The sequence below is a fragment of the Coffea arabica genome, chromosome 5c, assembly GCF_036785885.1.
Source record: "Coffea arabica cultivar ET-39 chromosome 5c, Coffea Arabica ET-39 HiFi, whole genome shotgun sequence".
Classification (NCBI taxonomy): domain Eukaryota; kingdom Viridiplantae; phylum Streptophyta; class Magnoliopsida; order Gentianales; family Rubiaceae; genus Coffea; species Coffea arabica.
The window spans coordinates 14,054,109-14,079,236 of record NC_092319.1 but is presented as its reverse complement, the minus strand read 5'-3'; the positions used below and the strand labels follow the sequence as shown (position 1 = coordinate 14,079,236).

General features: G+C 36.6%; 2 protein-coding genes across 15 annotated transcripts; one reads left to right on the top strand and one right to left on the bottom strand.

Annotated features, from left to right (window-relative positions):
* The first annotated feature begins 289 nt into the window (after positions 1-289).
* On the top strand, positions 290-14,911 carry LOC113688907 (pentatricopeptide repeat-containing protein At1g71420-like). Of its 14 annotated transcripts, none has more exons than XM_072050593.1 (7): positions 290-3,185; positions 3,291-3,458; positions 4,034-4,175; positions 5,193-5,243; positions 7,472-7,581; positions 7,713-8,761; positions 13,452-14,829. In XM_072050593.1, the coding sequence occupies exon 1, from the start codon at positions 557-559 to the stop codon at positions 2,822-2,824; it is 2,268 nt and encodes a 755-aa protein (XP_071906694.1). In that variant the 5' UTR covers positions 290-556; the 3' UTR covers positions 2,825-3,185; positions 3,291-3,458; positions 4,034-4,175; positions 5,193-5,243; positions 7,472-7,581; positions 7,713-8,761; positions 13,452-14,829. The 14 variants fall into 14 exon arrangements, 13 of the variants coding, with proteins under 13 accessions (XP_071906694.1, XP_071906693.1, XP_071906690.1 ...); XM_072050592.1 differs by having other exon boundaries at positions 303-3,185; positions 3,291-3,609; positions 4,031-4,175; XM_072050589.1 differs by having other exon boundaries at positions 304-3,185; positions 3,291-3,371; positions 3,459-4,175.
* LOC140007209 (replication protein A 70 kDa DNA-binding subunit B-like) lies at positions 14,851-16,393 on the bottom strand. Its single transcript, XM_072049905.1, has 8 exons — positions 16,244-16,393; positions 16,029-16,151; positions 15,881-15,974; positions 15,702-15,789; positions 15,490-15,611; positions 15,320-15,398; positions 15,117-15,249; positions 14,851-15,012 (listed from the first exon to the last, which is right to left on the bottom strand). The coding sequence occupies exons 1-8, from the start codon at positions 16,391-16,393 to the stop codon at positions 14,851-14,853; spliced, it is 951 nt and encodes a 316-aa protein (XP_071906006.1).
* Positions 16,394-25,128: the final 8,735 nt, after the last annotated feature.

The window sequence follows — 25,128 nt, the reverse complement described above, 5'->3', positions numbered from 1 at the left end:
AACATTTTTTTCTTAAAAAAAAGCACAAGCACAATTATGAATTAGTGATTGTATTTGTGCCAAAAGTGAAAACTTGACTACTTTAGTTATATTTATTTCATCATGTTGGATTGTATTCAAATAATTTTTATTTGATTGCTTTTATAAGTTTCAATTGTAAAATTACAATGAATAATAATTTGATGAGTGTTGATATTTTAGTACTTGATTATTTGTTAAAATTTAACCATAATAAAATTATATAACAAATTTTTATTAGCCCCATGAGAGTACCCCGAGAAAGCGGGGCGAGGCGAGGCGGGAGGAGCGGGGGACAGGAGATGGGGCGGGGGCAGGGGAAGTTTGTAGGCAGCGGCGCGGGGGATGGGAGAGGGGTCCCTCGCCCCAATCCGGTCCCGTTGCCATCCTATACATAGCGTGACAAAGCCACTTCAAATAATTGCAACGATTCTAGCAGTCTTGTGTGTGCGGGACTTCCAAATTGTTCCTCAGCTCTCTTACTGGATGACACCAATTATGCTTTTCAGATGCATTGATCCTATAATTTGTTCTAGCCATGTTTTTAAAAATTCGCTATTCCTTCAGTCAATTGCTGAAACCATTGCACAGTTGCTCGTATGGCACCTTTCTAAGAACCTTAACCACAACTAACTCTCCCGCCACCCCAACATTTGACGCCAAATTTGAAAATGTTAGCCAACTGGAAAAGGCAATTTCTCTCTTTTACGATCTCAGCTTCCCACCTAATTTCTCACTGCCATATGCTAGGCTTTTCCAAGCATGCGCTCGCCACAATAGACTCGACTTAGGCCAAGATCTCCACCACCATTTGCTCACCCATGAAACCACCGAGGATATTGACTTGTACACTACCAACCACCTGATTAATATGTATGCCAAGTGTGGTGATTTGTGTACTGCCTACCAGATGTTCGAAAAAATGCCTCACAAGAATATTTTCTCTTGGACTTCTTTAATTTCTGGTTATTCTCAACATGGGAAAGTTGATGAATGTTTTAGTATGTTTACTGATATGTTAGCTCACTGTAGGCCCAATGATTTTGCTTACACCAGCGTGCTGTCTATATGTGATGGTTTTCGGGGTAGGCAAGTGCATGGAGTTGTTGTAAAAACAGGATTTGGTGCATATGTCTATGTGGCGAATGCTTTGATTACCATGTACTGGAAGAGCAGAGAGACGGGATTTTGCAGAATTTACAACAATAGTGAGGAGGCTTGGAGGGTATTTGACGGGATGGAGTTCCGCAATCTTGTAACTTGGAACGCAATGATTGCTGGATTCCAAATGCTGGGACAGTGTTCAAATGCTGTTAATTTTTTCATCGCAATGTGTAGAGACGGTGTTGGGTTTGATCGTGCTACGCTTGTAAGTGTCCTTTCTGCATTTTCTGAAAATAATGAATACGAATATGTTTCAAGCCTCAAGTATTGTTTTCAAATACATGGTATTGTTATAAAGGCCGGGTTTAAGTTGGATGTTGCAGTGGTGACTGTACTACTGAGTGCTTATTCGATTCTTGGAGGAGAGGTTGCTGATTGTCATAAGTTGTTTATAGAGACTAATGGGTGCCGAGATGTTGTCTTATGGACTGGTATTATCACTTCTTTTGCTGATAGAAAACCTGGGGAAGCCCTTTTACTTTTTAATTTGTTGCGCACAGAGGGGTTGAATCCTGATTGTTATGCTTTTTCGATTGTATTAAAGGCTTGTGGAGGATTTTCTAATGACAAGCATGCCCTGGCCGTGTACTGTTTAATAACTAAAGTTGGTTTCACAAATAACATAGTTCTTCAGAATGCTTCAATTCATGCATTTGCAAGGTGTGGCTCACTTAGCCAAGCTGCGGTCATCTTTGATGAAATGAGAATAAGGGATGTAGTTTCTTGGAACTCAATAATAAAAGCTTATGCTTTACATGGGCAAGGGAAGCAGGCATTGGACTTGTTCAAACAAATGGATGTTGAACCTGATGCAACCACCTTTGTTGCTCTTCTCTCCGCTTGTAGTCATTCGGGAATGGTGCATGAAGGGGTTGAAATATTTGATACCATGTCCAACAGCTATGGGGTTGTTCCCCAACTTGATCACTATGCCTGCATGGTTGACATTCTTGGGCGAGCTGGGCATCTCGTTCAGGCTGTGAAGCTCATAAGGGAAATGCCCATGCAACCGGATTATGTTGTCTGGAGTGCTTTGGTAGGAGCCTGCCGGAAACACGGTGAAACACAGTTAGCCAACTTTGCTGTATCAAAACTAAGGGAGTTGGATCCAGAAAATTCTCTAGGATATGTAGTAATGTCAAACATACACTGTTCCACTGGTAGTTTTGATGTAGCTAGTCTAATAAGGAAGCGAATGAAAGCACTTGGGGTACAGAAGGAGCCTGGCTTGAGCTGGACTGATATTGGTAATCAAGTTCATGAATTTGTTTCAGGGGGTGGAGCACACCCACAAAGAGAGACAATCCGCACTAATACGAAAGAACTAGTTGGAAAATTGAAGACACTTGGCTATGTTCCTCAAACTAGTTTGGCCTTGCACGATATTGAAGAAGAGCACAAAGAGGAAGAATTATACTACCACAGTGAGAAGTTGGCTCTGGTGTTTACTTTGATGAGCACTTCTGATTTGAATTGCAAGTTGGATGCTGTTAGGATCATGAAGAATATTCGTATTTGTCCAGACTGTCATAATTTTATGAAATTAGCATCACAATTAATTCAGAGGGAGATCGTTGTGAGAGATTCAAACCGTTTCCACAATTTTATGAAGGGGTTTTGCTCTTGTAATGATTACTGGTAATCCGCAGCTTACATGGTCAGACATTTTTCCTGTTGCAGACAACTTTATTTGCAAAGTTGCGGCTCTCTGACTAGTGGGGGCCCAGATGCCAATATGTCCTTATGTAACTAGTCTCAGTAGTTTCATTGTCACTTAACAGACTGTGAAGAAGCATCAACAAAAGAGGTCTTGATCAAGTTAAGCCCTACAACATGCAGAAACTTATAATCATGGAACTATCTTGAAGCATATAAGTTGTTTGTTTTGTCTTCCTGACAATACAGATGCTTTTCAAGTACTCTGTTCTGATCCTCAATGACCGATGTTGTTAAATGTAGCTTCCATTAGGCTCATTTTGGTTTGGATTTTTGAATAAGAAATGGTAAAATTATAAAGATTGTTGGATTGACTTCTTGAGACAATGGAAAAGCTACTGTTCCAATCCTCAATGACCCACATCTACCTGTTTTTGGTTTGCATTTTTCAGCTGAAGAAAGGTGATGTTCTTTAGCTTGTTAGATTGATTTCTGGAGACAATGGAGACAATCGAAGTATAGAGCAAAGACTAGTCAGTATTAAAGGATGACTGCAATATTCTTGTGGAGTAAAGATGAGGAATCATTCTATGGGTCCTAAATCTGCTGACTTTCTACAGGTACATTTTGGAAGTTTTATTTATCTGGATAAGTTGATGAAAAGTAAAAGGAAATCAGTGCACAAGGATTTGGAATTTGGAGGCTGCTCTGTGATTACATTGGGCATTGGGGAATCTCCAAACTTACCCAACTGAAGATAATAGAGAAGAGGTAAACCATGACATGGAAACCGGCTTTGTATCAGAAACATATAAACGAGTTAAATAATTCTAGCTCTATGCAGCGTTGCTATAACTGATTATTTTAACTATTTGCCTTACAGTTTAGGGTGTATCTGCCAGTTCAGTCATCATGTACGTTTTTTAATTGCCTATGACATATGAGAAGTACTATTGGTCTGTATTCCATTATCTGGGCTGCAAGTGTTACTAGTTAATATTGCCAAGTCAGCAGATTGATATGCTCAAACCAGACTAGCTGTTCTCCTCTTGCAGGCTATTCCATGCATCTATTGATGCCATTCGGCACTAGTCCCTTCCTGTTCTGCAACTTCCCTTTTAGTCAGCATTAGTAAAAGCATTAACTTCTGGAGGCTTTCTATTTCTCATGGTAATTGTAGTTTTTCTTTCAGCAGATAATTACTTAGTCAGTTCAACCCAGTTGATGAACATGTTCATTGTTATGCTGCATCAATGATATTTAACGGTTAAAATGTATTCACTAAAAAGCAAGGGTCTGCTTCAGCAAGGCTGTCTCTAACATGAGGATCAAGTCAGGTAACTTCTAATCCTTCTAAATTTTTGTTCTGAACTTTCACTGCTCTTGCTTATTATAAGTTGCTTTTTCTGCAAATTGTTATAACACGCTGTCCAACTGAATGTCCAAATATTTCACATCATAAGATGATTTTATTTGGAACAGTTTCCTTTGAGTCTTCATGTTTAAATTTTCACTACTAATCTTTTGACAGAATTCCTAAAGTCCTTTCCAATGTGATTTTGAATTCATCTCAGTATGAGCTTCTCATTGTTGTCTTTTCAATAGTTTCCATGTATCATGTAAGTACAGTTTTATGCTCATTAAGAAGGTACAGCAATTTCTTTTCTTTTTTATCCATTTCAGTATTCTTCAGTATCCTTTATCTCTATTAACCATTGATGGGAGTATTAGGTTTTTTAACTCTAGATTATATCAATTTGCTTTAGATGTTTCACAACACCAAAAAGCTCTCATGATTTTCTCTGGTGTTCATTTTCTTGGGTTTTGGATGAGGGCCTTCTTGGTGTCTTGTGGTTCTTGGATTTTTCTTTGGTTGGATCTGGGTTAAACAGTATAAGAGCCTATAGTAAATTCAGTCATCTTCTGTGCAATTTTACTTTGTCATTTGTCCATTCTGGTAAGACAATACTGCACAGAACTCACTTCTGTTTTACTTTCTAAACATTGGCCTCCCAAAAACAGTGAATGAAATAGGTTTGGCTAACTCAAGTAACCATGTGGTGAATGAACACTATGCATCTGTCTTCTTGAATTATTGACATGATCAACATAGTTAGCCTGCAATCCTGAACTTTTGCATGTAGAAACTCAATAAACAGAAAGGGAAAGGTTTGAAAATGGAATTCAAACAAGACAAGGTCAAAGCCCTCACTCTCAGACTTTATGAGAAACAAACGTTATTTGTTTCTGTAAAACTAGCTAAAGCTTTGTGATCCAAGGTACTTCTAGAGATCTTGAATTTGTGCATACATTTATGATGCCATCTGCCTTGTTTTTATTTACTATATTGACAGGTTATAAAGGAGAATATGGTGTCAAAAGAGTGAAATGGATCCCTAAGTCAGGTACTATGGGAGTATGAGTATGTTTCTTTTCCTTTTTCGCCCCTTTTGTGATGCTTTTGTGAATTGCATTATAATCAGAATTATGTTCTCTTTTCTCCTAGATGTGGTGATTGGATGTTCCATTTGAAACTTGGCCATTTTGTTGTGTATTTTTTTATGGTGAATTGGGTGAATAACTTCTGTTGAGTTTTTTATTTTATGAGTGACTTACTTTGGGATGACATATTGCTGAAATTTGTTAAGAGGGCAGTAGGTCGGCTTGACAAACATTGATGTTCTCCTCTTCTCTATTTTTTCCCCTATTTATACCATCATGAAAAATAAGTTTACAATGGTGGCTAACAATATCAGGACTGCTAAAAAAGTAAGTTTACTAAGTGATATTAAAAATTGATTTTGAAGTTAACTGTTATTTGTTTTCTTTTTGATGTTTAACTTGGGAAACAGTTATTTTCACTTGGGCAGCGAATCGTACTTTCCTTTTTCTTTTCTGAGTTCTTAAAAGGAAATAAAAAATAGAGAAACCTGATCTGCTCCAAAACAACCAACATCTTGTCAGGCTTTCAAGTAACTAACAGACGTACAAGTCAAAGACGTCTGCCTTTGGTTGAACTTTGTAGTTTTTGGTTCTCTTGAATCCTTGTTGAATTACACTGATGATGTTTTGGCATGAGTTTCCTCTATTTTAATTGACTTTTAATCCATTCAAGCCAAAAAGTAAATAAGAAGAAAGATGTACAGCTTCAAAGGAAGAAGAGTTTGTTATGTTGGGGATTATACTTAGGTACTTCAAACAGTTGATTTTCAGGTTTTTGATGTTGATCTTGTATTTCTATCGCTTAAGATTAAGGAACAACTTTCTTGATGCCTGGGAATATGCTTGCAAATTTTTTGCTTGGATACTACTTGTCCATAGTGTAGAACCCAAAAAATTCTAACAAAAAACTATAAGAGATATATTTGATTACTAAAACCATATCCTGAATAAAATACTGCTAAATAATAATATAGAAATTTCTATTTTTGAGCCTTGATTTAATATGCCAACAATGAGTCCCTTAAAGCAAGCTTTCCAATGAATCAAGTTCACCACCATCACTATCAATAATCTCCCTTGCAAATTTGCTAACATCAATTTGAATTTTTTATTTTTAAAAGTTTTTGCTGCTGCAATATTTGACACATCTGGACAAAGTAAACTTGTCGCTCAATTTGTTTTTCACTTGCTAAAATAATCCATTCACCACTATCACTATCAATAATCTCCCTTGTAAATTTTTCTAACATTAATTTGAATTCTTCATCATCTTGTCGCTCAATTTGTTTTTCACTTGCTAAAATAATCTGTTCACCGCCACACCATCAATGATCACCCTTGCAAATTCTGCTAACATTAATTTGAATTCTTCATTTTTAAAAGTTTTTGCTGCTACAATATTCCACACATCTGGACAAAGTTCTCTTGTTGCTCAATTTGTTTTTTACTTGCTAAAATAATCCATGTTTCTAGATAAACGGCTCTCGTCGCAAAATTTGATATCAATTTATTAACAACTCATTTTGTGATTTTAATAATCACAATTCAACTGACAGAATTCTTCTCTGATCTCTGTCTTAATAATCACAATCAATTAGACAATTTCTGAACCAATCTTATGATCTAATCTTCACCAATTGGATACTCCATGATCGACCTTATTGTTTAACTTGATCAAATAAGTTTTTCATAGCAATTCTTATGCCCTAACCCTGACCGTTGAAAATACTCAGGACCAACTTTATGGTCGGAATAATTCTTTAATGTTCACAGGCACGTCAAGATCAATTTCTTGAATATAGGGTTCTGATACTAGATGTAGAACTCAAAAAATTTCACCAAAAAACTATAGGAGATATATTAAACAACACTAATATACATAGGGCAGCAATTTACACACACACAACTATATGTGGATGAAAGAGGTGAAAGAGGAATAAATTTCAGCAATATATCATTAATCACACATAATAACAAGCCTCTCGATTGATAAAATAATAAGATTTCCTATTTATAAACTAAGTGACTTGGTAAACAAGTCTTATAACCATAAAAAATTTCCTAATAAAATACCTAATTCGTAAACAATAAAACTACTATAACTTGACTCAAATAAAATTGCTAAAACTGCAACTTGACTAAAACATTGCTAAATAATAATATAAAAATTTGCCTTGATTTAATATGCCAGGTCTCTATTGGCTTGATGGATTATAAACATGTGCTGATTAAGTGTGCAGCTGAGGCAGACTTCAATACAATTTGGACGAGAGGTATTTGGCAACTGGAAAAATTTCCAATGTGAGTATTTCATTGGACTAGGGAGTTTCATGTGCATAAGGAATCTTCTTTGGTTCTGGTTTGGGTGTCTCTATCGACTCTGCCAATTCACTATTTTGATAAGCATTCGTTGTTCTCTATTCTGTCTCTAGTCAGAAGGCCCTTATTCTTGGATTCGGCAATGGCTACTGGCACACGTCCTAGTGTGGCCAGGGTGTGCGTGGAGGTTGATGTAGCGAGGCCAGTCATTTCAAGAGTATGGGTGGCTATCAAAGGGGAGACAGGATTCTGGCAAAGAATTGTGACAGAGGATATGCTGTCATATTGCTCCTCTTGCTGGCGTTTGGGTCATTCAGCCGAGGAGTGTAAGAAAAATTCTTCTGAGATTGCGTCTCGGAACCAGAACAATCAACACCTGAGGATGCAGCGTGACCCACAGATTGAGGGGAGTAACAATCAGGTGTATGTCCCTGTGAGCAATCTAGTTGTTAATGGGGCCAAGGAAGACCAATTTTTTACAGGCTGCTCCTTCGTCGAATGCGTCACCGGTTGGTCCTGATGATTCCAGAAAAGGCAAAGAAATTGAAGTGGAGAGGAAGCAGCCTGCTGGGTCTGTTGTGCTAGTGGATGGAGGTGATAGAACTAAGCGGCAGGAGCTTGTTTCAGGGAGTGATGCTGGCGACAAATCTGGTGCTGCGGTGGGTGGTGGTACTGAAGATATTGCTTCTATTGGTCATGGGAATCAGGATGCATGTGACGGGGTGGAGGGAACATTGGAGGGGGATCAAGGAGAAATTGTTGCAAAGCTGGTTTCTAAAAGAGAACATGAAGGTGAGGTGCGTCAGGTCCTTGAGAAGCAATCCTTGGGCGCTAGACAGCAGCCTCTAGTCGCGGGCATATTGTTTCTTTAAATAGCAGTGGGTTGGAGAGTTCGGGTGCAAAGTTGAATGGGGAGGAGTTTGGGTTAGACGGGGTACATGAGGAAGTTGGAGTTGAGCTACCTATCGTCACAGGAAATTTATCTCCAAGGATGGCTGTTAGACAAGAGAAGTTGCTGGAGTCGCCGGTGATGGCTTTGAACATTGATCAATCTGTTGCGGTTGATCAAGGTTTCAAGCAAGCGAGAGGAAAAGATGTGCGAGCTCGATTTCCCTCTGATAGACAGCTTCAAACTGTGACATCTTCCCATAACTCCTTCCAGGTTTTATCTCATGATTAATGGCATTTTTTGAAATATTAAAGGGGTGCTAAAGCCCCTAATCTAAGAAGATTGATTAAATTAGTAAGGTTGTATCATGTTAAATTCATTGTGATATGTGACCCCAAGCTAGATGTGTCTAAAATTGAGTCCATTCGGTTATGATTATTGTTTGATTTGGTGGTTGTTAATAGTTCGGGTGATATTTGGGTGTTCTATAGTAGTATTTTTATATGTTCGATTGTTGGTAATTCGGACTAGCATATTTCTTTATCTGTTCAATATCCATTGATGCCTGGTTCAATCATTATGTCATTTGTTCATGCAAAATGTTAAATGGAGGAGCGAAGAGACTTATGGCAAAACTTATTAGCTAATAAGCCTAGCTCCCTGCCATGGTGCATTGGGGGTGATCTTAATGTCATAATGGCGCCTCATGAAAAAGGAGGGGGGGGTCGTCCGTTTTCTATAGCTGAGGGGTGGAGTTTATGTCCTTTGTGGAAGAGACTGAGGTTTTTGATGTAGGTTTTTTGGGAGTTAGTTTCACGTGGTTTAACAATCGGAGAGGCAGAGCTAGAATTTCGAAGAGATTGGACGGGTTGTTAATAAATGGGGAATGTTCGGATTTTTGCGCATCGATTTCTGTAGTTCATTTGGCGAGACATCTGTCGGATCATGTGCCATTGAAGATTTCGTTTGCATCTCGGTTAGATAATAAGCTAAGACCATTTCTATTCTTGGATGTCTGGACGACAAAACCAGAACTTTTGGTGGTGATTAGAAGTGCCTGGAGTCGAGAAGCGAGTGGATCTCCTTCGCATGTTTTGTATTCTAAATTATTGGTGATGAGGAGGGCTATTCAGGACTGGAACAAGCAATGTTTTGGAAATGTGTTTGACTGTGTTCGAGGGATAGAGTCTGCGGTTGTAGACACCAAAATTTCATTTATTTAATTCAATTTTAACTTTATTTTTTTATTTATTTAATTCAATTTTAGCTTTATTTTTTATTTAATTCAATTTTAGCTTTATTTGTTATTTAATTCAATTTTAGCTTTATTTTTTTATTTTTGTTTTATTTTATTGATTAAATGATGGTTAGTGTTTATTTTTGCTAATTTTTATAAATTAGGTTCATCATTTTTATATTTAAGATATTTTTGCATTAAATTTCTGAAAAGGAAAATTCTCACAAAAATACAAAAAAATTGTTTTTAATCCTCTTAGATTCAATTTCTTTAAAATAAATGAAAATTTTGCAGTGCAATTTCAATTAGGAATTAAATTTTTTTAAAAAAATTAAATTAAATTAAAAATATAGGAAAATATGTGAATAGGTGGACAAGTGTGTTAAAGGAATATTAGACAAGTGTCTTGGTTTTAGCACAACACATGTAAAGGGGGGTAGGTGGCAAGACAAGTGTTGAGCCTAGGAAAATTTGATGAAAAAAACAAACAAAAGAAAATGGAAAAGGAGAGAGCTGGCAGTGAAGGAAAAAGGGGAAAAGAAAAAAAAAGCAAGAAAGGGGCGACGGGCAAGAAAAACTGGGGAGAGTTCTTCGGGGGAAATACGAGAGAGAGAGAGAGAGAGAGAGAGCAAGAGAGGTAGGAGCGGCGGACGAAGAGAAAACAGAAGGGCTGAGGGAGAAAAAGAAAGCAAGGAAAAAGAGAGAGCCGAGGTGGGGAAGAGCTTTTGGGCAAGAAGGAAAAGGGAAAAGGAAAACCGAGAGGAGAAAGGGTAGAGGTTGAAGGAAACAAGAAAAGGGGTGGTAGAGAATCTGGAAAAAGCAAGGAAAAGAGGCAAAAGCTGGGCGGAGGAATTGTGATTCGCTGTCAGCTTCGGAACTTCCCACCATCACCAGGAACCTTCACCGAGAGAGAGTACTGTAAGCTATCCCTTTCCTTCAAATTTCATGTTCTCTTCAAACTCAGACTCTTAAGGCTCTCAAAGCAAGGAATTGGTTATTACGATTTTCCTAATGATTATCCACAGTTTCGAATATACATGTTTTATGTGTTGATTGGATTGAAATCCCTTGTGTTTCTGACAATTTTAGGGCTAGTTATAACTTCGATTAAGCAAAGAATCGGTGAATTTTCTTTTGCCCATCTGTTGTTCGATAGAATGCTTAACTAAGAGTTCTATTTGAAAGACGATTCGTCTGCGTTTTGCGTGAGAAGAAAATGAATAGTCAGCAATGCCAAGACATAATAGCTGATATTCATGGTAGAAAGCAGAGTTTTGAGAGGCTTTGACGTGCTTGTTCTTTGCACCTTTTCTGTTTTTTTCTTTTTATTATTCTTCCCTTTGTATGAACTCGAATTGATGTTATGACATTGTATGAGAGGGAGTTTGTGTGAGTTTCATTGTCTGTTGGGAATGGCTTGAGTTGAAATCGAATTTTTGGTATTTCTCTGTCTGCGAAGAAAGCTGAAATGGTAACTAATGTTAGCTCGTTTGAAAAAGATGATTATTTGTCTAGATTTATAATTTCAGTCCGTCCATTTTCCCTTTCTTTGTGATTTAACCCCAGAAGTTTTAGAACATCATAATTTGACCCTAAAACTTCTATAATTCTTTCAATTATGTCCTTATTTTTATTGCATTTTTAACCTCTCAAGTTTTCCTTTATTCTACTATGACCCTAAATTTGGAAAAACATAATCAATTTTGTCACTTCAAAATCTTAATTGCTTTTGGCATGTTTTAATATGATTTTTGAGTAGATTATTTGTAAATTTTAGGATGAATTTTAAAGGTTTAACAATTTTTCATAAATTTATAGTTTTTTATTTGGATTTTTGTAGAAATGGTTTAGATTTGAGTGATGTTTTGTTTTGGGATGACAGGATTTTGATTTATTTTGTGAACTTTAGCATTTAGTTTTGGTATGCTTCATCTTAAGTCCTTAATTTTATTTTTTTTAATTTAGACCCTTAATACTTGTCATAATAATGATTTGACCCCTCAAACTTCTTTAATTCTTTCAATTAGGTCCTTGTTTGTTTTAATTTGTTGAATATGGGTTGTTTATTTTTATTTGATTGATTTGATTGATTCAATTTCGTGTTTGTTTTCATTTCTTGTGATTATTTGTTACTTAAAGTGATGCCTTGACCTTTTTCTTTGTTTTGGAGGGTAAATAAGAAAAATTTCATTTCATTAGGTCACCAATTCAAGGGAGGTATTATCTACTCTTTATTTTGATTCTACTTGATCCTATGTGCCCCTATGTGACTTTATGTGCGTAATTGCATGCCTTTTGGATGTTTTTATTTCATTTATTTATTTAGTCACTTTAAGTGTTTTGATTTAGTATATTTATTTTAATTTAATGTTTGATTATTTAAGAGGCATTTAAAATGCCAAATTGTAATAGTTAAGGGGGGGTTCAAGACATGTATTTAGATAGAATATGTAATAGTTAGGTATTTATTTTATTATTTATTTTATTCCTTCCCCCTTAGATTGTAGTTAGGGTCCCAAATCTAATAGTTAGGTTTTTATTTGCTTTATTTGCTTTGTGTATTTTGCATGCTTATGTTATTACATGTTACTCGCTTTCTTAGAATCTTGCATCTAGATATCATGCTTATGTGCTATGTTTTTTATGTGATATTATGTGTTTACTTGCTTTATTATGTTTTACATGATTTATTTAATTGTAATAAATGCATGACGTCACCACACTAGTCCAACACTAGTTGTGGTCTCTTTTTCCGATCCACACTAGTCCAACGTTAGTTGTGACCCCTTTTTCCGATCCACACTAGTCCAACGCTAATTGTGACCCTCCTTTCTAATTTTTCATTAGTTCAGCGGTAGTGAGAACTTATAGATATGGGCTGGTCCAACGCTAGACCTTTAGGGACTATTCACGCGTTAGATCATATTTGTGTGACAATCACTACATTTTCATGTATATTTTCTACTTTTTAGGGTTTTTTTCGTTTGGCATGACATTTCCCTTATATGTATATCCCTAATACCATATTCCCCCTATATGTGTATCCCTTATCTCGTATTTCCCATATTTATATATATTCCTTATCCCATATTTTCCCTATATGTATATTCCTTACCTTTATGTGTGAAATGTGACATATAAACTTGCATTTCACATTAAAATTAGGCTAGATCATTTGCTTGATTAGATAGGTGAACTATCCTTTAAATATGGAATATGGACGAGTATGACTTCTTAGCCTTAGCATGCTTGTATTCCCTCTATAAAAGAAAAAATTGACTCACGAATTTTAGCCCCCCACACCTGTTATGATACATTCTTTTAGGTCATGTATATTTGTATAATTATTACTAGAGGAATCAGGCTGTGCAAGGCACAGTCTTGGCCCTCCTAAAAATCCTGATCATTGGAAAAGCATGTATAACAATTCTAGTTGCAAAATAGGTACATAATATCATAATTACCATTCATAGATAGCTGTCAACAATTTCAGTAGCAGTTGCACATCTTCCAGTACAATTAAGTTCGAAGTAGAGATACATAATGCATGCTAATAGTTACATAATATCATATATTAGGATTCATTAACTTCTAGTCATAGTGAGAATGTTAATAGATTCTAATATGATGCCAAAAGATAGCATGCTAAAAGTTCAGTAGCATCCATGATGAACAAAAGGATGAACAAAAGAGGAAATGAAGTTGTGTGACTGCTTCATTTTGCAGATTCATGTTGCTTCTTGAGAGGGCTCATATGAGCAGATTTTGAAGATGCAGGCTTCTTGTCTTCAGGGCCATTTTTTCCAGCAATTGAAGGAACAGCTTCAATGGTTGTCTTCTCAGCAGAAGGTGGAGTTTCAAAAGTTAAGTTTCTTTTTGCAACAATGTTTGAAGAGACTGGCTTATCTGCATTATCAGACTTGCGCCTAATTGAATCTAGGATCATTTTTGTTGTTGGGCTGAAGAATTGCCCTTCAGTGGCAAATTGGTCAGTGAAAGTGGAGCGAGCAGTTAAGTCAACCTGTTCAATAGTGTTGGTCGGCTTCTTAGTTATGGTTGGAGCAGTTGGAACAAGTTCTTCCACAGGATTAGAGACAACTGTGCGCGTGATTGCCAGGTTGATTTCAGCTAATTCTTCAGCAGTGCATATTTTGAGAATGCTATAGTTGTCATCTTTCTGCCTTTGATAATTCGAGTCAAAATGGCAGACAAAGCATAGGACTTCACAGTTATCAATTGCGGATGCAATTTTAGAAAAAATCTCAACAGCCTATATTTTGCAAATAAACAAAAAAAAAGCTCAATACCCTATATTTTCAGAAATTTTATAGACTGCCAGAAAATGTAAACATGATGCAATTTCAGAAGAAAGCTTAATAGTAACATAGATTGAAGACAACATGATTTGGGAAGTTCCAGCGACTTTCCTTTAACATTCTAGCCCAAATTTCCAATTTTTCACAAGTTTTCAGCCAAACATCATATAACACTTGAGATAAACATATTGCATGCATTTGCTAATATTATTTTCCAAAGAAACATTGATAACAAGCTGCAGCTTCAGCTTTCTCTGTCGGTTCCTACTGTTTTTTTTTTCCAATAGCTAATCAGTTATTAAATAGAATTTTCCTCAACTAAAACTCATTTTTCTTTGCTAAAATTCAACATGCTACTTAAGAATTCAGTTATACCAGATAATTAAAAGATTGTTGCAATCTTAATGCTGGCTAAAAGAAACTTTTAGCTAGTTCCAGTTAGGAATTTTGTTTGTTGACTGCGATTGAGTCCTTTCCTTGGAAAGAATAGCAAAATAACCAGAGGGACATTACCAGATTTGCAAGCCAATCAATGCAACCATAGACAAAAGAAAATAGAGATATTGCATGTCAATGGTATGAGTTTTTCAGCATCTTACATGTTCATCAGTTTCACTTAGTTGTACTGTTGTGAATGGTATGAGTTTTTCAGTATCTGTACCAAACACTATTGCATATATTGAACTTGTTCCATCATCAATGATAATTCCAATACGGCATCTGGTATATGATAGCAGTGAATAATGGTTAAACAATGAAATAAAACAGAATTATTGTTAAGAGCACAATTGTAAAATTGCATGCCTTGTTTACTTGGCTTCAACGGCACTTTCTTCTCTGCAAGATGGACATTTGATGATCCATTCCAAATTAGAATCTACAACCTTTTGACAGTTACTATATGCAGCATACCAGAAAGATCGCTGTTCAGCTGCCAAAGAAGTATTTTCTCGTATCCAGGCAGTCTTGACCTATAGTTTATATTGTATTAGATGCAAAGTTAAGTAATTCATTTTTCACTAATGTAAAAGGTAAGAAAATAGTATAAGTCAGTTGGTGATATGACCGTATTTACATTTTTTAGCATGCTCACAGCGTTCTCAACACTAATGATATCATTATTTTTGGGCGGAGGCAGCAATTTGGTTGAGTCTTTGTAACTGCCCTCCTCAATTAGTTGTGCAATTTGCTGCCGATTCTGATCATACCTGTGAACATAAATATGACATGTTATATTTTTCAGTTCTTATGTATAATTATAAAACATGATATGCTTACCATTGCCTTAATACAGTGGCTTCAGAAGTTGATGGATTCATCAGCAGACAACTTGCAAGCCTTGTTGTTAGAGATAGATCTAACAAAATAGTATTTACTTAGCTCATTAAAGTTGAAATATGGTAGGCAAAGGAGTAATAATTTATTGAGCAATGCGAGCTGTAACTTACAATTAAAAGTAGTTACTTTGACTCTCATAGCTATGATGATGTTGTTTGCGATAGTGTTTGCCAGCTGTGCTCCTTCATTTGCTTCAAATTCGTTCCATAGAATAAGGAGCATTGGCCTTTTTCTAAAATGCAATAAATATGATAAAAATTAAAGAATGTAATAAATTTATTTAGTAAATTGAAAGTATATTCTTTTGTTCCAGTTGGCTTACTCTTGATTAATAACAACCAAGTCTCTTGTCGTTGAATCAAGACCCTGTTCCCTTAAAGGAAAAGCATGCATGACAATACCCTGGATATCTATTATTGAAAAGAATATTTCAATCTAAAGATAAGCTGAAGATAACATGAGGAATACATTAGGATTATCTAAGATAAAGCATGAACTTACTTTGCAAATTTTCTGTGTCAGCAAATTTGAATAAGTTTTCAAATGCTGTGAGCTCAAAGTGACACGGAATAACCGGCGGAACCTGCTCCACATACTACTCAACCAACGTTCTGTTATGGATTACCCAAGAATATGGGTAGTCACTGACCTTATACCTTGGTTCTGCTTTTTGAAGAGCTGCACTGGAGATATAGTATCTCCTAAATGGCATTAGCATGCCAACAAAAAAATGGATACCGTTGCCATAGATGACTGCTGAAACCTTTGTTCCCTATTGCATCATAAAGACAAATAGCTATAAATTTGTAAAATAGCCAAAGATATATACAAAAATTAAAGGAATATCTTTATTTTTTTGGTTACCTTAGAATCTGTAAGGAGGAAGCAGCGGTAGTTCACAGGCCTTGCTCCTCGACTCAACTGAACATGTCCTCTCTCAACAACCTGAGCCAGTACTGTCCATTCTTTTACTCCCTCAACGACCTCATTCACTGGAAGGTAGCGTCTTGCCATGCTTATCTATAAATGGTACAAACAGATGAATTTAATTTTAAATATAGACTACAATTATGATAGGATTAATTAAAAATTGAAGAAATAGCAAAAGAATGTTCATTTACTTGACAGCTAATTGAGAAGCTTCAAGAACTTCTCTATATACAATATTTTTTGTCTGATTTATTCTAGATTTATCAAAAAATGGAGGTCTAATGAGTAACTTGACTTGTGAAGCTGTTCTTGTACGTGATAACGCCACATAAAGCTGGCCATGAGAGAACACAGGTTCTTTAAATAAATACCTACAAAATCTAATGTTTGTCCTTGAGCTTTGTTAATTGTCATTGCAAAGCACAAATGGATTGGAAACTGGGTTCTCTTATATGGGATAGGGTATTGCTCATCAGTGGCAGGTTCTAATGGAATTCTATGGATGAAAACATCTTTTCCAGCAAAATCACCTACAACTATTTGAGCATGAATAACATTTCGGCTCAAATTCCTGCATATTAATCTTGTCCCATTACAAAGGCCTTCAGTGGGATCTAAATTTCTAAACAAGATTATTGGTGCATTAACCTTCAAGATCAGCCTATGAGGTGGAAGTCCACTTGCGGAAAGAGAATTCCAAAAATCCTCATACTGTCTCTGATGATTTGGATTTAAAGTTTCATCAAAACTAAGATATTCGACATTTTATAAGCATGGACAAAAAAAAAAGCAAAATCAGTATAAGAAAATGAAGAATAAAGATTCACAATGAAAAAGAAAATTGAAGAATTATAGTAGCAGTGCTAGACACCATTTTCATAACTCCATAAAAATTATTGTTTAGTTATGATCTAGAAGTATAAAAATATGTTTTCAAGTAAAGTAAGTACATTGTGAGAAGAATATCAACCAAATTAATAAATAATGGTCTTATAACTCTCATTATTGATCCGTTTACTATTCTGTTAAGTTTTATTGCTAGTGAAAACATAGTCAAATGATCTGAGCCTAAAACATTGTCTAGATAAGCTGTTTACTAATATTGTTATATAATGGTGAAAACCAGAAAAAAAAACTTGATCCTATAAAGTTATGAAGACATGTCTATCTGTGGTAGAAGTGATAGTTTGCAGATTTAGAGACTCTGAGGTCAGGGCATTTATGAACCTTTAACATATTCTTAGTGACAATTTTAGTCTTTATTGTTGATAGGAAGTCAACATGGCCATGGTCTCCTATATCCCTGTATATGGCTGAAGTTGCAGTTGTTTCCTAGGTTGCTATAATACATGGCTTCTACATGGATGTTTATTTAATTAATAAGCAGACTAATAAATCTGTTTTTTAAGGAGAGGCCAAAGAAAAAGTGCAATGGAAAATAATTAAGTATACAGGTTCTTCATGGATCATAATCTTAAGTGACTGTAGTTTTTGTAGTAGTATTTTTGATTCATGATATATGTAGTTTTTGGACCATAACCTACCAAAATTTGATTTACAAAAAAATTCTTGAAAGGGAACGAAAATTTTTCAACAAAAATATTGAAAAAGCAACATCTTTTTTTTCAGAAAAAAAATAAAAGTATCGATTCCAATGTCTTAAATAAAGTCAAGAGGTTGATGTCAATGGCAAGAAGTGAAGTTTATCTAAACAAAACCGATAATCAAGATATCTAAGCTTCTAAATTGGCCGAAAATGAAAAATAAAAAAGCTAATTAAACAGCTAACCCAAACACAACTGCAAAAGGAACAAAAAAGAATGCAAGCAATGCAAATTAAATAGGAAAAAGAAAAGAAGAAAAAACTTGATCAAGTGAAGTATTAGATTGAATTACAGATCGAATTACGGGAGCACAAAAAACCGTTTGAAGTATTACAAATGAAAAGGACCCTTACCAAAGTTAGAGGCAGAAGAAGCTCCCTTCCAAACGCAAGGTCTTCACAGAAAGAAATACACCCTTTATATGGGCACTTCCCTTTCTTTTCCTTTTCAAAACCTAAAAACCTAAATTACTACTCACTTAATGTCTATCACGTTAAATCCCTGAAAATATGATTTAGAATTACGGAGTTCATGGAAAAATTGGATGGCTGCAAAATCAATTCCAGTACAAATGAAACAAATCAAACGGCTGGCCACTTTTGTGGGGAAAAATCCCTGAATTTTGGGGAAAAAGAAGACACCTAATCTCTGAGGCATTTCAGGCCTTCCATGCTTTCAAGTACAATAAGCATGTGAAGGAGCCATCTCTGCTACACGAAGGGAAGAGTACTTTGCTGGTACTCTCACTCGAAGAAGAAGAAAAGAAGAACTGCTGGTTTCTTGTCTGAAGTGTTCGTCTGAAGTGTTTGAAATGAAATGGGTCGGTTGTCTAAAGTGTTCAGCTGAAGTGTCTGAAATGAAATGGAAATGGGTCCCATTGGTTCTATTACATCCGTTGCTTTCTTATATGCTTTGTTCCATTGTTGCCCTCAAGTAAAAAAATCCATGTTCAACTGAAGTGTCTGAAATGAAATGGAAATGGTCCCATTGGTTCTATTGCATCCGTTGCTTTCTTATATGCTTTGTTTCATTGTTGCCCTCAATAAAAAAAAAAATCCAGCCAAGTGTCAAACAAGTAGCAAGCCACTTGTCAAAAAGAGAGATGCTACAGTGACCACCACTCTCTTTTTATTATACTTGAGGGATTTTCTTTTCTTTTCTTCGAGTCCTATATTTTTGCATATTCGTGACCTCTTCAAAAAGTCACTATTGGACATCACAAATAATGTGATTTGCATCAATTAAGTTTTAAAAGATATTCCGATCCCCCCAATATCCTCCTAAGTTTAGGTTTTGCATCCATATAGTGACATCCAAATGTGATAAATTCTTAAATTAAAATAAGAAAAATTTTGACTAAATCACGCAACTAGCATTGGTTAGGTTGAAAGGGTGTTTTGGATTTTATCGTTGCCTTCCCTTTCTTCAAATGTGACTCTTGACCCCTTTTCTCTGATTTTCGAAGATTTGGAGTCATTTAAAAAGGGTTTTCTCTACCTCTTTGTTTAAAATTAATTTTTAGGTGACTTGGTGTACCTTAACTCAATATCAAGTGGTGACTCCTATTTTTAATTAAAAACCCTTTTTTAACTATTATTTTGGGTCAAAATCGTCGCACTTTTTAGTCCCATTTAGGCCCATCTTCTTTATTTATTTCTAAACATCAAAAACTCATTTCACTCAACAAAATAAATCAAAAATTCATTTTTTATAAATCCGTAATCGTAAATTTTATTAAAAATGGGGCGTGACAGTGGTTCAAAGGGCAGAGAAGGCTGTGGAGCATGATGATTTGGAGGAAGCTCAAGTTGAGCTCAAGAAGGCTCAAGCGAAGTTGTGTCATGCATTGACCATTGAAGAGCAATTTTGGAGTCCAAAGCCTCGAGTAAAATGGCTTCGAAGTAGAGATCGTAATTCCAAGTTTTTTCATGCGATAGTGAGACAAAAGAGGGTTCAAGGAATGATACATAGAATAAAAAATTCCAATGGTGTTTAGGTGCTCAGACCTTTTTTCGGGACCTTTGGAGTCTGCTTCAAATATGTTGTACCTTATTCCTCCTATGATTTTGGGGGAGGATAAAAGGCTTCTAAAGGCTGTCCCTTCCATGGAGAAGGTTCATCGAGTGGTGATGTCCATGGATAGGGATAGTGCAGTTGGTCCGGATGGTTTTACAGGTAAATTTTTTACCTTTGTGTGGGATGTTATGGCTCAGGATGTTTATAATGCGGTATTAAGTTTTTTCTATGGGGCAGAGTTGCCTCGACTCGTTACTTCTACCTCGATTGTATTGATCCCTAAGGTTTCGAATCCTCAGAATTTCTCTAAATTTAGGCCAATTAACCTATGTAACTTCTTTAACAAGTTGTTATCAAGAATTTTGGTTGATAGAGTGGTTGGTATTTTGTCAAAGATTTTTCCCCCCAACAGACAGGTTTTGTTAAGGGTCGGAATGTAATAGAGAATTACTTGCTAGCTCAGGAAGTGGTATCGGGTATTGGTAAAAAATTTAGGGGTGGAAATATAGCCTTGAAACTGGACATGTCTAAGACTTACGATTGGGTGTCATGATTTCATATTATTAGTGTATTGCAGAAGTTTGGTTTTGGGGAGCAATTTATAGATTTGGTATGGCGATTGCTATCTAATGTTTGATTTTCGGTAATTATCAATGGGTCTTCATATGGCTTTTTCAAATCTACGAGGGAGCTACGTCAGGCTGATACTTGGGCTAAGAGTCAAATTGGTAATTTTTCTTACATCTCCCCCTCCCAGAGCCTAGGTATCATACACGCTCCCAAAATATAGTGCCTTGAATACTAGAAGAAAAGCACCTATACCTAACAAGATTAAGTGAATACCTAAAATTGTGGTCATTTTATTTCTATCTTTCCATACATAACCGAAGAATGGAAAAGATTCTTCAACAAAAATACTATTATTTCTATTTCTTCAACTACTTTAACTCGAAGTATCTAGGAACTTCGATAGGATGAATCCTAGTGACGGATCTTTAGTATTCTCTTATTTATTACCTGTGTCTACTATTTAGGCAGAATACCGTCCCCCATTCTTACTAAGAAACTGAAAGAAACCTCAAAAACGGAAGAAGGGGTGGAAAGTGAGGAAGAAGGGGATGTAGAAATAGAAACAACTTCCGAAATGAAGGGGACAAAATAGGAACAAGAGGGGCTGAGGTTCTGTCGAGAGGCTTAAACAACCTTGCGTTGCAATCGGGCTTTTTGGGGTTTAAAGTTCCACATGGCTGTCCTTCTATAACTCATTTGACTTTCACGGATGATGTGCTTATATTTGCGAACGGGTCTTCCTCCTCTTTGAACAACATTATGTAGATGTTTGAGGTATATAAAAAATGTTCAGGGTAGCTGGTAAATAATCAAAAGAGTGGTTATTTGATTCATCCGTTGTTGTCGCCGTCTAGAAGACGGGTGATTGAGCGTGTCACGAGGTTTGCTTGGCAGTCCTTCTCTATTCGTTATTTAGGGTTTCCAATGTATTTTGGAAGGTGTAAATCGTCATATTTAGGGGAAAGGAGTCAGTCTATTCTGGGAAGAATTTTGTCGTGGAAATCAAAGTTACTTTCTTTGGGTGGCAAGATACTCTTAATCAAGCATGTGTTGTCGTCGATACCAGTGTACTTGTTGTCAGTTGCTGTGTTCCTTAGTTTGGTGTTTAAAACTATAGAAAAGGTTTACTCAAATTTCTTGTGGGGGTCAATGTCTAAAGAATTGAAGTTTCATTGGATGCGGTGGTCTCAGTTGTGTTATTTGGTTGATGAGGGTAGAGAGGGCTTTCGAAGCCTTAGGGACGTTTATACAGCTTTTTCTTGCAAACTATGGTGGAGTTTTAGGACGGAGTTGCCGTTGTGGGCTGCTTTGATGAAAGCAAAGTATTGTAGAGTGATTCATCCTTGTCAAGCAGAATTGAGCTTGTCTGCTTTGGTAGTTTGGAGGCGGATGTTGAACGTGAGCCGACAAGTGGAGCTCTCTATGTTATGGCTGGTCAATGATGGGTTGTGTTATTTTTGGTATGACAATGAGTTGGATAGTGGTGCTTTATTTCTTAGAACACCAGTTATTCCAAATCTTTCCTTTAGCAATTTCATCACAAATGGGGATTGAGATGTCAATCTAGTATCTCAAACCTTGCCAAGGGACATTATTCTTTCCATCTTATAGCAACCGGTTCCTGAAGGAGGACGTGTAGATGAAGTCATTTGGATGCTAACGAAGTCTAGAAAATTCACATTAGCATCGGCTTTTCGTGAAGCACAGCAAGCCCACAATACGTCTGTTGTTCTCTCTCAAGTTTGGCATCTTCGAATTCCTTTGAAAGTGTCCTTTTTTATGTTGCGATTGTTGATGGGGAGGTTGCCGTTGCCTGATACTTTATGTAAGCTAGGTTTTCATTTGCCCTTAAAATGTTTTTGTTGTCAAGTTGCATCTGAGGAATTTATTGAGCATGTGTTTTCCAGGGGGTCACATTGCATTGGAGGTCTGTGTGGTTTTACTAACTCGAGGTCTTCCTTGCGAGCTCACACAGTTGATTAGTGGTTGTGTTCATAAAAATCTGAGACACGGCATTTTATTTTTATTATTTTTCCAAGTTTTACCTGCTGGCATATTTGGAAAGTTAGGAATAAAATGGTATTTGAGGGTGTCCAAATGCGCTCTGATGCTATTTGTTAAGCCATTTTCTCAGAGGTCAAATCCATTGTGGAGATCCACTTCACACAAAAGATTGGGGCGCAAACATTTTATTAGTTGTATGATTGGTTGTCTCAACCTGCCTATGCATTTGACTTCAAATTTGTTCGCTGGGAGGCGAAGGAGATTGGGATGTTCATACTTAATACCGATGGTTGTTTTAAGGGCAATCCAGGAGTGGGTGGAGGTGGTGGGGTTCTTCGAGATTCAACTAGGTTGCCTCTGGTTGGCTTTTCGGCTTTCTTTGGGGAAACTACTTGCCTTCACGCTGAGACTTTGGCCCTTTTGATTGGTCTTCAAATGTGTGTCCATGGGGGTTTTGGTAATCTATTTGTGCAATCGGATTCATTGGTCTTAGTTGGGATTCTTCAGCAGCAATTTCAATGCCCTTGGCATATCTGAAGGAAGATTCGGCAGATTTGGCACTTCATTGAGGCCCCTTCTCGATTCTCGCATTGCTATAGAGAGGCTAACAAAGTTGCTGATGTGTTGTCCAATGTGAACATCTCTCATCCTGAGCAGCATATCAAGGTTTATAAATGTCTATGTATGTTTTCGAAGTTGGCTTGTGGGGAAATCTGATTGGATAGGTTAGGAATGCCTTCTGTTCAGAAAATTAGGTGTGTTTAGGAAATTTTTTTCCATTTCATGTCCAATTTTTGTAACTTTGGTTGTTTGACATAAAAAAGCAAGTAATTTTCATTCAAAAAAAAGATTTAATATGTGACAGCCCCACCTCCCCCTAAGGCGAACCAAAGGGGTTAGCGGACTGCCTGCCCAACTCTCGCCAGGACTAGCGGGACAGTTCAATGCGATCTAAAACGTTCCGGAACGTACAACGCGCTTAAACTAGTCGAAATCCCGCAAATAAAAAAAATGAAAAATGGAGCCGAACATGAATAGTGCTTGACACTTCATAATCCGGCCGGATACTGGCCAGAAAGCAAAAGGCCGGATTCAATTTTTTCCCAGGGCAATCTGGCCGACAATCTGGCCAGTTTCTGGTCAGATTCTTGGCCGGATTCGACCCTGTCCAATCCCGCCAAAAAAATTTTCTTTTGCCGTTTGAAATCCGAATCTATCCAAAATCCAACCAAACACCAATCAAACATATACACCTTGAAATTTAGCATTTACAAGCCAAAATAGCATACCAAAGTTACCAAGCTCATTTACACATGTACGGGTTCAATCTCACAATTCAAAAGAGGGAATGGATCAAAATACATCTAGGGTTTCATTCATTGAGGAGCTATACAAAATGTATTCACAACTAGCTCAACTCGGCAACCAACTATCAAAGCTATTCCAAAAAGTATTCAAATTCCTGTAAGGAAAACTAAAGGAATAGAGTGAGCTTACACCCAGTGAGATACTATCACTCAAGCAGCAAGGTTCATATAACCATAAAGCTTTTCATTCCAATTCATCTAATAGGAAGTAAGCCAAGAGCACACATCAATAGAATTGGTAAAAGGATACGGACGGCTCTCAAGAGCCCCTTTCCTCGCTTGCATACTAGATCGGACCTCATTGACCCTCCGTCAATGTTTAAGGAGTAACCAACCGTAGGCTCCACTTTACTTCCATTCCTTCCACCCAACATACCCCTACCGGGCCCGAACTCCAAACAGTATAAATTTGGTAATACTCGAGTATACCGGAATCGAGAGTCTCATACTACAAGATTCCATATAACAGTCCCCAAGGCACGTCAATTTTCACGACCAAGCCCTCGCCGGTTCCATTCAATTGACCACCAATAGGGTTGAGCTCAGTAATAACAGTAATGGCCGTCGGATACTTATCCAAACGACACCAATTCAAGTACATTCATGGACCATTCAAGTAATGCAGTAAACAGTCATATAAGTTATATAGGGTGAGAGTGATCAAGTACACCCTCACCTCAATCCATGTCAACAAAGAAAATAGCAATCAAGTTATCAAATTCAAGTGTAACAAAGCCACATAGCAACATTCAAGTTGCGAGGACTCGCAAATTTCTTATATTTTCCTCAAAAATGCCTTTTATTTGGAAATTATTATTTATTAAAACCCTACCACCCAATCATTCCACAATAAGTGCAAATAAACCTAGAAAGTAGGGTTTCACTTTTGGTTTCAAGATTGGGGCAAAATTAGGGTTTTCGCGTTTTTCCGCCGGATGAATTTCGGTATGGAATAAAGATCAAATTTGGTGATTAAAAGTGACTTTTAAGTGAGAAATAATATGTGATTAGGGGCAATGATATAAGATTAGTGAATAGGAAGAAAAAACCCTAGTACATGTGTTTTTAAGAAAAACGGTACGAACCGACGGGTACCGTGCATTACCGATTAAACACACCACTTGACCACCACTTTCTTACCATACAAGCTCATTAATACTTGAGCAAAATATCTGTAAGGCCCAAAGACAACCTAAGAGGGGGGTTGAATTAGGTTGATTAATATTACTTGATTTAGTTTATGCACTTTTTCTTTAAT